Source organism: Raphanus sativus, chromosome 3 (assembly GCF_000801105.2).
Source record: "Raphanus sativus cultivar WK10039 chromosome 3, ASM80110v3, whole genome shotgun sequence".
Taxonomy (NCBI): Eukaryota; Viridiplantae; Streptophyta; class Magnoliopsida; order Brassicales; family Brassicaceae; genus Raphanus; species Raphanus sativus.
Genome location: NC_079513.1, coordinates 22,107,312 through 22,119,069, shown reverse-complemented (window position 1 = coordinate 22,119,069; position 11,758 = coordinate 22,107,312). Strand labels below are relative to the sequence as shown.

General features: G+C 37.0%; 2 protein-coding genes and 1 pseudogene across 2 annotated transcripts; 1 reads left to right on the top strand and 2 right to left on the bottom strand.

The window, feature by feature from the left end:
- Positions 1-27: 27 nt before the first annotated feature.
- On the bottom strand, positions 28-2,601 carry LOC108847417 (transcription termination factor MTERF9, chloroplastic). Its single transcript, XM_018620661.2, has 5 exons — positions 2,217-2,601; positions 1,821-1,893; positions 1,568-1,716; positions 788-1,480; positions 28-714 (listed from the first exon to the last, which is right to left on the bottom strand). The coding sequence occupies exons 1-5, from the start codon at positions 2,493-2,495 to the stop codon at positions 397-399; spliced, it is 1,512 nt and encodes a 503-aa protein (XP_018476163.1). The 5' UTR covers positions 2,496-2,601; the 3' UTR covers positions 28-396.
- Positions 2,602-2,851: 250 nt separating this feature from the next.
- Positions 2,852-4,701, bottom strand: LOC108847418 (probable WRKY transcription factor 20; annotated as a pseudogene).
- Positions 4,702-9,480: 4,779 nt separating this feature from the next.
- On the top strand, positions 9,481-11,160 carry LOC108844692 (probable serine/threonine-protein kinase WNK11). The gene is made up of 3 exons (XM_018617978.2): positions 9,481-9,629; positions 9,850-10,362; positions 10,579-11,160. The coding sequence occupies exons 1-3, from the start codon at positions 9,627-9,629 to the stop codon at positions 10,999-11,001; spliced, it is 939 nt and encodes a 312-aa protein (XP_018473480.1). The 5' UTR covers positions 9,481-9,626; the 3' UTR covers positions 11,002-11,160.
- Positions 11,161-11,758: the final 598 nt, after the last annotated feature.

Here is an 11,758-nt window from a genome sequence, read left to right as displayed (position 1 = left end):
AAAATACATAGAAGTAAAAAAGCACAATGGAACTCAATTCTACATCACTTTTGAATCTATACTTCAACATCACAACACTTTATAAGATGTTTATACTATTATTAACAAGGCCAAAAAAAACACTACACAGAGATTGTGTTTCTCTTCTCCATGATTTACTAGAAAGAAGAGGGAAAAAAAGAAACATTACCACAAAACCTCATCTGGTAAACAAAAATGAATAATGTCTGTTGCCATGCCGTTTTCTCAGGATTTTCTTTTCGTGACTGCAGAAACTGTGAACCGTGTTTCACCAGAAGTTAATGGTCATTCACAGTTCTGCTCATGAACCTCTTTCACCGATTTTGAAGCAACAAAGAACCAAAACTGCTGAGTTCCATTTCTCCACCATCATCATCATTTTCTCTTTTCATACTTGTTTGCAAAATCCTTGAGTAATAGTCTCTGACGAAAAGCGAGATACTTATCTACACTAGTTCCAGCCCACTGTTGACAAAAGCTCTCATCGTTTGGAACCAGTGAGCTAAGAGGGAACGGCCCTTTCCGCACTTTCTTTAACTCAACCAAGAACCGGTGCCGCGGGCGTATCCTTTGGTCCAATGACAAGCTCAGGTACATTGGATATTTAGTCAAAATGTGCACTTCGTTCTTCAGCTCATTCACCAAATACATGTACTTTGGCTTTAGATTATCCTCCAGTGATAGAGACAAAACCTATCAAGAGATGTATTTATCAGAGCTAATAAAGAGATTTTACGTTTGAAAACGAATCAAGAAACCTACTAACCTGTGTAAGGCTAGTTAAGACTTTCAATATATCAGAATTGCACATCCCAATGCTTCTAAGGAAATTGATCCGAGGCAAGAACCCGTCATCGATACTGTAATGAAGAATCTGCGGATGTCTTTTAACCATCTTCACCACACTGTCCCTAGGCGCTCCCAACTCCTTAGAGAGGAACATGTAACGAGTGTTCCACGTTATGTCCAGCCTCTGAACAAGAATCTGAGGGCTAAGCTGCACAACTTTGCCAACATCGTTTTCGTTTATACCAACCTCTTCGATCAGATACCTGATCGTGGGCCTCAGGGAGTTCTCGACACTGTAAGAGAACAGAGACGGAGTCACAGCAACTATCTGTCCTATTTTGGAATTGGGAATCCCAAGTCCCATCAGAAAGGAGATGTGAGCTTTGAGATTGTTCTCGACCGTGTACTGAAGTATCTGCGGTTGTCTCAGCAGCATCCTCTTGATGTCTCTGTGTTTAACACCGACGCTCAGCAAGTAATCGAGCCTCTCTTGCGCTGACAAGACGTTGATCTGGAGGGATGGCATGTGGCGCTCGTACATTTGAACAAAGTGTGACTCTTTCAGACCAAACGTGGTCAAGTAGTCCAGGAGAGGTACCCATTTGGGGTCTATGTCTATCTCTTCTGAGAGACGAGGGTATAGTTTCGCGACTTGTTTCCTCGAGCTCACCTAATGAGAAACACAGGAAACAAAAAAACAACTAAGTTGCTTTCTTTAGCTCTATATCTCTCTCTCCAACAAATTAAAAAAAATTACCTTTACTCGGTCATCTAAACGCCAAGAATCCTTCTCCACCTTCTTCTTCTTGTCAGAGGCATTACGAGTAATGCTAATATCCAACTCGTCTACATCAGTCTCGCTTTCTTCCAGCTTCTCCCAACTTTTCACCTTCTCTTTCTTCCCAACTTCACAATCAAATCAACATCTTAAGCAATATGAAGTTTAAGTATTATCCTTTAGAAGCACATTCAAATGATATTATAAGAGCCTTTTCAAGAAAACAACAAACCTTTCTTAGCAATGGTTTGCTTCTGTGACTTAGGTTTCTTCTTTTCATACTCTGTGACCTCTGCGAAGTCATCCTAAACAAAACAAAACAAAAAAGAAACAACTTTTTCAATATCTCTAACAAGTTTCACTAATCACACATCCTTATAGAAACCACAAAACCCCAGAATCCAAGCTAAATTCCCCAACCACAAAAGCTCAAATCACACATCTTTGACAACATGTAAGCTGAAAGCACACATCTTTAACATCATGTAAGCTCAAATCACCCATTTTTAGCTAAAATCACGAAAATTTGACAACATTTAAGCTCAAAGCTCAGATCTTCGACATCATATAAGCTCGAATTTTCAGAATTTCAAGAACAAAAGATAGATGGAAGAGGAAAGAAACTGACGTTGAGTAACCAGTCGTCATCATCATCACTATCATCATCAAGCTCTTCCTCTTCATCAGTGTCGTACGGAGACAACGTTTGTCCATACCTAGACTTCTTCTTCGGGTTTATAATCTTCGGGTTAGAGTGCGCGTTCGATACGATGAGCTTTCTAGCTCTCCGTCTCGTCGCCGGAGGATCTTTCCCGGAACCAAGAAGAAATGGGGGTGATTCCGTCGGAAGAGTGAAGAGAATTGGTGGGTTTATTAGGCAGCAGCAGGAGAATGAGAAACCCGCCATTTTTTGGGCAGGGGGAGAGGATAATGTTAACAGAGAAAAGATTATCCAATTTAGAGAAATTATCGAATATATCCCTCTAAAACCCTAATTTCATTTTATTTTATTTTTGTTCAAAATAAAAGAGTAAATTAGAAAAAAAATGGAGGTTCGGACCAAAGCATTAATGGCGTTTTTACTCGTCTCCCGACAAAACGACAGCGTTTGAAGATAAACGACATTGTTTCGGTTTAAAGAAATTTTTGTTTTTAAGACAAACCGCTGTTTTGAAAACCACACAATGATATGGCTTTCACGTTATTCTTGTGGTTGGCGCAAACCCGACCCAAAATGTGTCGACGTGGCCTGATTTAAACGAGTTGTTTTCCGAAATATTTCACCAGCCTGATATAGATCATAGATTACCAAAAAAAAAAAGTTTTGTTCCATTCCTAAAAGAAGAATCAAGATAAAGAGTGGAACCAAAGAGCCTTTGAACTTTAGTTGGCCTGTTGAGATCTTTTGATCTTCCTGCTCTAGGGACCAGATGTTAAATTTGATTATTCAACCTGTCGTTTAAGCTATTAGCATAGTATGATCCCATGGGAGGTCCATGGACAGACCTGAATCCACTAGCTCCACTGGTTAGAGCTCGATGTAGAAATTCAGATCGAATATTTTGTTCTTGTTTTATATGATGCAGATGCTCATTTGATGTATGATCAGGACAACCAGATGCGATTCCAACACCAAGTCGAGGCTGACTCTGTCGGTACTGGTCTCTTCTCGTCTGAATATGGGTGCTGACATGTCATGGTGACTGTTGTTGTTAGACTTTGACGTTGGTACGTCATGATTGTGTTTGCCTTCGTATGTGGTTACAACAGCTTTTGGATCGTGTGACGCTCTCTCCACATGTTTTCTCACTGGGCATCCAGTAGCCGTGCATTTGTAATAGCTCCTGCATTAACCCATCGAAAGATAACATGAAAATTAACGTATTTGAGCAGAATGAGCTAGACCAGATGAGCATTTGACTTTCATGTTCTAACCAAAAAAACTGTATGTTGCAAAAAAAACAGAGTTGAACATAGACATTTTTTTCCAACCAAAAGAGGGAGACTCAAGTAGTCTTGCTCTTGTTCTAAAAATCAAGGGTGTGAATGTGTAATAGAGAAGAAAGCGTTATTGGTTAACCTGGGATTAGGGTTGCCTCTAACAACTTTCTGACCGTATTTACGCCACCTATACCCATCATCCAGTATGTCAACTTCACTCAGAGTTTGAACAACAACCCGAGGCTCTCTTATGGGTTGTTTCACAAGTGCAGTTATCTCCACTGACCCATCCACCTTCCTACACAAATAGTCACAAGAAAGCATCAGGTATGTGTGTGTCACAACCTGAAACATTTGTGTAATTTATATAATACCTTCGTTTTGAGAATGGATCATTCTCGTCCACGTCATCGTTGTTCCTTTTTGACACTGCATGGTCTCCACCATCATCATTTCCGTTTTGTTCTACAGGAGGAGACAGGTTGTATGTATAGTTACCATCTCGGCCATTAAAAGAAGAACACTTGTCCGGTCTTTCTTCTTGTGCAGCAGGCATAACAAGACCACCCGAGTTCCGGCGACTAGGTTGAGGTTTAGGATGGTCATGTTTTCCCTTGTATACAATCTCATTAATCTGTCCTTCGTGTGACCTTTCGAAAACCTTCTTCACTTCACAGTTAGGATGCGTGCATTTATAATAGCTCCGTGGGAACTCGCTTCCCTTGACGTGCTTTTGACCGTATTTTCTCCACTTATATCCATCGTCAGCCAATATCGGCGACGGTGCACTTCCTCCGGATTCATCATGATCAGATCTCTCGAAGCCTGACGGTGTTGTCTGATGAAGAAGAGCAGTTTGTGAGCTATAAGACTACAAACACTGAACAAAAGATATTTTACTAAGACTTAACCTTGATGTTGTTGGAGAGAAGAACGGGAGACTCGAGAAACGAAGTGGGACTCAGACCAGGAGGAATGGTTGTGATGCAAGTAGACCTCGAGATCGGGAGTTTCGGAGGAGACATGAGCTTATACCTCGCACCACCGCCGGATAAGTCGCGTTTCGATTCAGCACAATCCGGGTCCATTTTATCAGAGTAAGAAAAAAGGGTTGAACCGGAGAAGAATGAGACAAGACTCTCTCTGTGTTAGTGAAGAATGTGAGATGTCAATCTAAGTCCCACATTGGATATTAGACAAAGGAAAGTCTAATATATAAAGAGAAGTCCAACTCTAATTAGTACGAGGCCTTTTGGGATGGAAACCAAAAGTAAATCCATGCGGGCTTGTCATTAAGGCCCAAAGTGGACAATATCGTACTAATGAGATAAAATAGAGTTGGACACGGGATTTCACAATCCCAACAATTGGTATCAGAGCGGTTTGACAAAGAGATGCAAGAAAGACCAAAATACCCTTAAGTAAGAACGGGTAGAAGAAGAAAGAGAAGGTCTGTTGCAGAAACGTCAGAAGATCATGGAACCTGTGATGTTGTGGGAAAACATTCTCAAAGGAAAAACTCTGTGATTAGGAAACACACAAGAGATGAGTTGTGGTTCTTAGTTTGAGGGGGAGAATGTGAGATGTCAATCTAAGTCCCACATTGGATATTAGACAAAGGAAAGTCTAATATATAAAGAGAAGTCCAACTCTAATTAGTACGAGGCCTTTTGGGATGGAAACCAAAAGTAAATCCATGCGGGCTTGTCATTAAGGCCCAAAGTGGACAATATCGTACTAATGAGATAAAATAGAGTTGGACACGGGATTTCACAATCCCAACAAAGAAGAAGTTGACTTCACATCTGATCCGCTCTCTGTCTGTTCTCATTTCATCATTTGTCTTTTTTTTTTCTCAACTCATTTTTTTCTTGTCATGATTTGTTTTTATTTTTTTTTAATTATAAAAAGGAAATTGAGGAGCTCCACCACAAACGACAAAAGTTACTAGTAGTTGACTAATTGTTGTCGCTTTATATATAAAAACAAAAACAAATTGACGGTGAGTTTTATGGTATTGGACTATTGGTATAAAAAGACAAAACTTATGATTCGAAAGACGGTGGAATTATTGAGCAGCAAATGCTTAATGGATTCCGAATGAATGGAATGATTAACTTGCAACAAAAAAGAATTCTTATTTTGCTAGGAAGCTTGTCAGTCAGTTTCCGGCGACGTTTTTCTTTAGCCAGGACCCAGGGACAAGAACAAAACAATCCATCAAATGCAGAATATCAAATCTAATGTTTACATATCTAATGACAAACTAATTTTATAGTAGTAGATAAATCCATAGATGCGTAATCGTGAGCACGCGCGACAACTTGCCTAGGCTTCTTCTTGTCTTTATTACGTAAGTTGTACATCATTCTTCGCTTTGGGCCCCGTTGATAACTAGATAAGAGATGATAGAATATGGATTTTCTTTTTCATTTTGGACTCTCTAGAAACAAGCATTGGCAAGACTGAAGAGAGTTTGTTTGGAGAGAAATTTAGGCCCAATTCAATGTTTGATTCTTTCTCTCCAAAGGCACACACAATAAAAGTTTATTTTGAATGTGTTCTTTCTCTCCAAAGGCACACACAATTAACAAGAGTAAAGAAAAGAGGCCTTTCGACAATCGAACTCGGGACCTATAATAATAACACTTAACCAAAAACCTAACATCATCTTGCAAAAACGTTAATATTCTAAAAAGATATCATCAACAAGAGAATTGCCTTCATAAAGAAAGTAGCGCCTACATTCACTTTTGTTCTCTCAAGAGCCAACACTAATAGTAGATGACAACCTGATATTAGATTCTTAATTCTCACTTTAGCTTTTTTTCCATCATATAGATGCCGGAAACGCGTCTCATATATAAAATTTGCTTACCTTTAGTATGGACTATTGAGCACTTACAAGTCGATGAGTATGTGCTGCCTAATTGAATGATTTGCACGCTCCAAAATGCATATATGTGGACCGCTTCAACTTTCATATTTAAAGTTTTCTCATGTCCTGCGGCATAATTATATGATTTATGTAAGTGTCATTTATGGGTTCAGATAATATACACATTGCTTTCCATTCGCGAATATATCAAGGAGTCAACAAAATAAGATTTCCATCCAAATATATATGTAGTCACAAACTTTATGCTAGACTAGATGAATGAAAATATGAAATATTGTTAGGCTCCTTCAAAATGTAGCTACCGATAGCTTTTACTCCATGCCATTTACATCGCATATGATCCTTCATCTTTTTAAATGATATTGTTTTGCCTAGTTTGAGGATCCCTAAAATTTCAAAACACCAGATGAGTCTCAAATAATTCAACTTCTATAAATCTCCCATGTTTGTGGTGATTAGGATGCATCCTAGTTATATTTATAAACCCAATTCTTTATCAGTTTGTGTCATTGTGTGAACAATAGAAGTTTGGTACGTCACCGGATGTGTGTCGACATGATGTCTTTAACCACCACTTGCTATACTTAATTCAATTCAAGCAGTCGATAAGCATGGAAAAAAATAACCCATTTTGAAATAAATGACTTGTGTTGAGGTTAACTTTCCCGTTTACTTGTGGTTACAGTAACTTCTACGATTCTATACTGGCAATTCGAATATTTTGGTTCATGATGTGTAAGCCAATGATATTAATATCATATACATCATGTATGAGTACGACTCTATGATTACCTGCTGAGTGGGTCAATAGTTTAAATGAACAATTTGCGTGGCCCTTCATGAAAATCATAGCAATTGCTTACTTTCTTTGGTACATTAATATTTGGGAAATTCAATTAATCTACAATGTTCCTGGGCGTTGTTGGAATCAACTTTCTTGCCACTTTTTAGTTGTCACGAATTTGATGAAAGGTAGAAAGGAGAAAAATAAATGCAAACATCATCATTCCATTCCACTTCTCATTCAATCCCCGTTTCTAACTGATATCTAGTATCTACAAGACGATTTGATCGTGCTAAATACATGACCTGGTGTTCATTACTTAAAGTTATATACAAATATCATTAATTTTTAGATATCTATCTTACGAATCAAATAAGTTATAGAATCACTAGTATCTGGAACATAATTTAACAATGAATAACAATTTAGCGTTTATGTGTTACCTACTCCATCATATATATACACATTCATACATAGAAACAAAAGTGGAAGTAAATAATCTTCAATGTCTTTCTCGTTCCAAAGTCTATAATCCTTTTTCGAATTAGTAGTTGGTATCAAATGGCAAACCCATTAAAATCGGAGATTCCATTATTGTACGTAGAAGTTGATATTGAAACTGCAAATAATGCTTTTTAGTGAAACCCAAAAAAATTAATTTAATTATTATTCTAATTTGATATTGGAATTTTCTGTAACAGCAGGTACCTAACCAAGGATATTTTCCCATAACCATGATATCAAACAAATTAAGGAAATATATATAATAAACATCAATATACATATTCAAGAAATAAAATATCTGATAAGAAGATGTTAAATAATTTGGTTTGTTCACATGCAAACAAATAAATACATGCATTTGAAATAAATAGAATCAAGACAACAAGTTGAAAAAAACCTTTACTACGAGCTTAACGTGAACAAGGAAGACAACAGCTTCAAAGTTTTTTTTGCTTCACATGCAGCTTTGCTCTTTTTAATTTTTATAAACTATGTTCACCTCACTTAGGCTATAAGCTAATAGGCCAGATACCACGTTTTTCAGGCAAAGTCATTCGAATTAGATATTTAAATGCACATTGTTACGAGAAGATACAAAATGTATAAACTACAAACTATTTATCATAACATTCTCTTTTTCTTGAATGCAACAGTCAAACTTTTGGAGAAATAAAATTAGAATTCAAATTATAAACTGGTCTTTAACATAGTTGGAAAATTTGCAAAAAATACCATAGATATGTGTAGATTTTAATAAAACAGTATATATTATATTTAAAACATCACGGATCCAAAAAAAAACATCACGGAAGAGAACTGAAAAGTGGAACCTAGCTTTACAAAAATATCCCACATTGATGAGATTATTTAGTTAAGAAAATTATTAAAATTAATCTCTGAAACTCACTGTGGAAAATATTGAACCGACTAATGTTTTATCTAAAATATTTTTTTATACAAAATAAAATCTGGAAAGGATTTTAGAGAATTTTTCGGAAATACAACTTCATATATATGGATAGATTCAAGATAATCCTTTTGAAAATATCTAAATTTGAGTATCTAATCCATATATCATAAGTATCCATTTATACCAGATTTTTAGTGAAAATAAAAGGAAAAGCCTTTAACAAAAATAACTGGGTAAATAAGAAAAAAATCCCAACAAGATATGAAAGAATATGTTACCAGATAAACGAGTTATATCTCCTCTTTTCTAAATTCAAAACTTTATATGAAAGTCAAGCAATTGACTCAACAGCCGCCTTCATTCTTTGAAATGTTCAGAAACCTCCACAATTCTCTGAATTCATCCTAGTCATCCAAGTGACAACAAAAAACATTCCTGATAGATCGGACGGTGTAGATCATTTATCATTCTCTGTTTTAACGCATAAAAAGTTTGACTTTCATTCTGTAAAGAATACAGAATATGAACTTCCTCTTTTATGTTCTAAAATTTGACCCAAGAAGAAAGTTTCCAACAAAATTGTATTCCAATTAGGAATATAAATTAGGTATTAATATTCTTTTTTTTGCGTCTGTTTATTGTCCTATAAAAACTTAAAATAAATGAAAATTCAATTGTATAACTTAGAACTTCCTTCAAAATATTTATATTATTTTCATTTTCCCTAATAAATTCGGTGTCAAATTAATTATTATAAAAAAGGAAAAATCATAAACTCACTTTGAATATATTCAGGAGTCCAATTACAGATAGATACGCACAAACAAAACAAATAAATAAATAATATATATTTAAAAATCTGCACTATATATAAGAAAATCGCCTACCTTCTCTTCCGCTTCTTTCGTCTTCAACAACTTCTCTAAAATCTCCGTTACGCTTGCTTCTCTTTCACAAAGCGATTCGTCATCTTCATCCTCTCCAATTCAATCCATTTTGAATGGTAACCTTCTTCAATCTCTCTACATAGTTCTCACTCTTTCGTCTCCTGAAACTTCCGTCTCAGTGAGAGGTTTCGATTCGAAGATTTCTCCGTATTTTAGGGTTCGATTCAGCTTTCCTTAGACTCGAATCTCTCGATTTCGAAATGATCTCTAGGTTTTGAGTACTGAAACAGTCTTTCGTTGCCGTTTTGTGAGTAACGATCTGTCGTTTTGTATCAGATGCCTCCCTGCGCGAGCACCTCCGATCCATCATCGGATAAGGACTCCGAGCCGTTCGTGGAGACAGATCCCACCGGCCGTTACGGCCGTTACGACGAGCTCCTAGGCTCAGGCGCCGTCAAAAAAGTCTACAGAGCCTTCGACCAGGAAGAAGGCATCGAAGTCGCGTGGAACCAAGTCAAGCTCAGGTGCTTCTCCGACGATCCCGCCATGACGGAGAGGCTCTACTCGGAGGTGAGGCTGCTCAAGAGCCTCGAGAACAGCAGCATCATCGCCCTGTACAAGGTGTGGAGAGACGAGAGGAGCGATACTCTCAACTTCATCACCGAGATTTGCACCTCCGGGAACTTGAGGGAGTATAGGAAGAAGCATAGACACGTGTCCATGAGAGCCTTGAAGAAGTGGTCTAAGCAGATACTCAAGGGCTTGGTTTATCTCCACACTCATGATCCTTGTATCATCCACAGAGATCTTAACTGCAGCAACGTTTTCGTCAATGGAAACATCGGTCAGGTAATACATAAAAAATAATTAAACTGCGAAAAAATTAATTAAGCGGTAAAATGGCGGAATATATATTAGATTAAGTTAATGATTTTTTGTGTGTTACATAGATACAGAAAAAAATCGCGAAAAAAATAATTAAGCTGCGAAAAAAAAATTAATTAAGGTGTGGAATCGCGCGGTATATATATCAGATTGGATTAATGATTTTGTGTGTGTTGACAGGTCAAGATTGGTGATCTTGGATTAGCTGCAATCGTGGGGAAGAACCATTCAGCACACTCGATCCTCGGGACACCAGAGTTCATGGCGCCTGAGCTGTACGAGGAGTATTACACGGAGATGGTTGACATTTACTCGTACGGGATGTGCGTTTTGGAGCTTGTGTCGCTCGAGATTCCGTACAGCGAGTGCGATAGCGTGGCAAAGATTTACAGAAAGGTGACCAGCGGAGTCAAACCAGAGGCTCTGAACAAAGTGAAGGATGTGGAAGCTAAGGCCTTTATTGAGAAGTGCATCAATGCGGAACCAAAGGCGAGACCTACTGCAGTTGAGCTTCTTCGTGACCCGTTTTTTGATGGGATTGTAGATGATGATGATGAAAACAATGATAATAATGGAACTGGTCGTCCTGTTGTTTCTGGATGATGGATGAATACAATACGTTTACTAGTTTATTTGGATCGTTGAGAAAGTTTTGTAAATTGTAGTGACATATTTGGAACTGGTCCTGTTGTTTTATGCTCTACCTAACGCAAAACGGCAGTGACATATTTTGCAAAACAAATTGAAAATTGTTTACGCTTCCTTCACATTTCTTCAAATTATTATTATTTTTCTTATATCATTCTGTTCAGGAATAATGGCCGCAAAACAATGTCTCATTGTTATATTTTAAAGATACTTGATTAACAAAAAATGTTTGGATTTACAAATTTATTCAAAACCAGAGAACTAGTGTATTACATAATGGTAATTTTGATATTAGTCGATTAACAAAACAAGTTTGGATTTATTACATAATGATAATATCTATGTTATTTAGAAATCTATAAGAACTTGAGAAAAATTACACCATACCACTTAATTTTCTTTACTTACCGGTCATATAGTACTCATCCTACCAAATACCAACCATTCCCTTATTTGTTTCAGCAGCTATGCATGTTTTCTTCTTACACACGTCAATAAACTGTAATTAAGATTCTGGCCGGTTATGTACTCTTACACACGTCATGATGATTTATAATTGTTTCGTATTTTTGAGAATGCTTTGACAATTGACATTGGCATCCCCCCACTAACCATACTATATTAGGAGATAGTCAACTATTTGTAGATCTGAATAGTCAATACATTGTCTCTTTTTAAGCATGTAAAGCTATATGTTTCCAGCCAATTCATG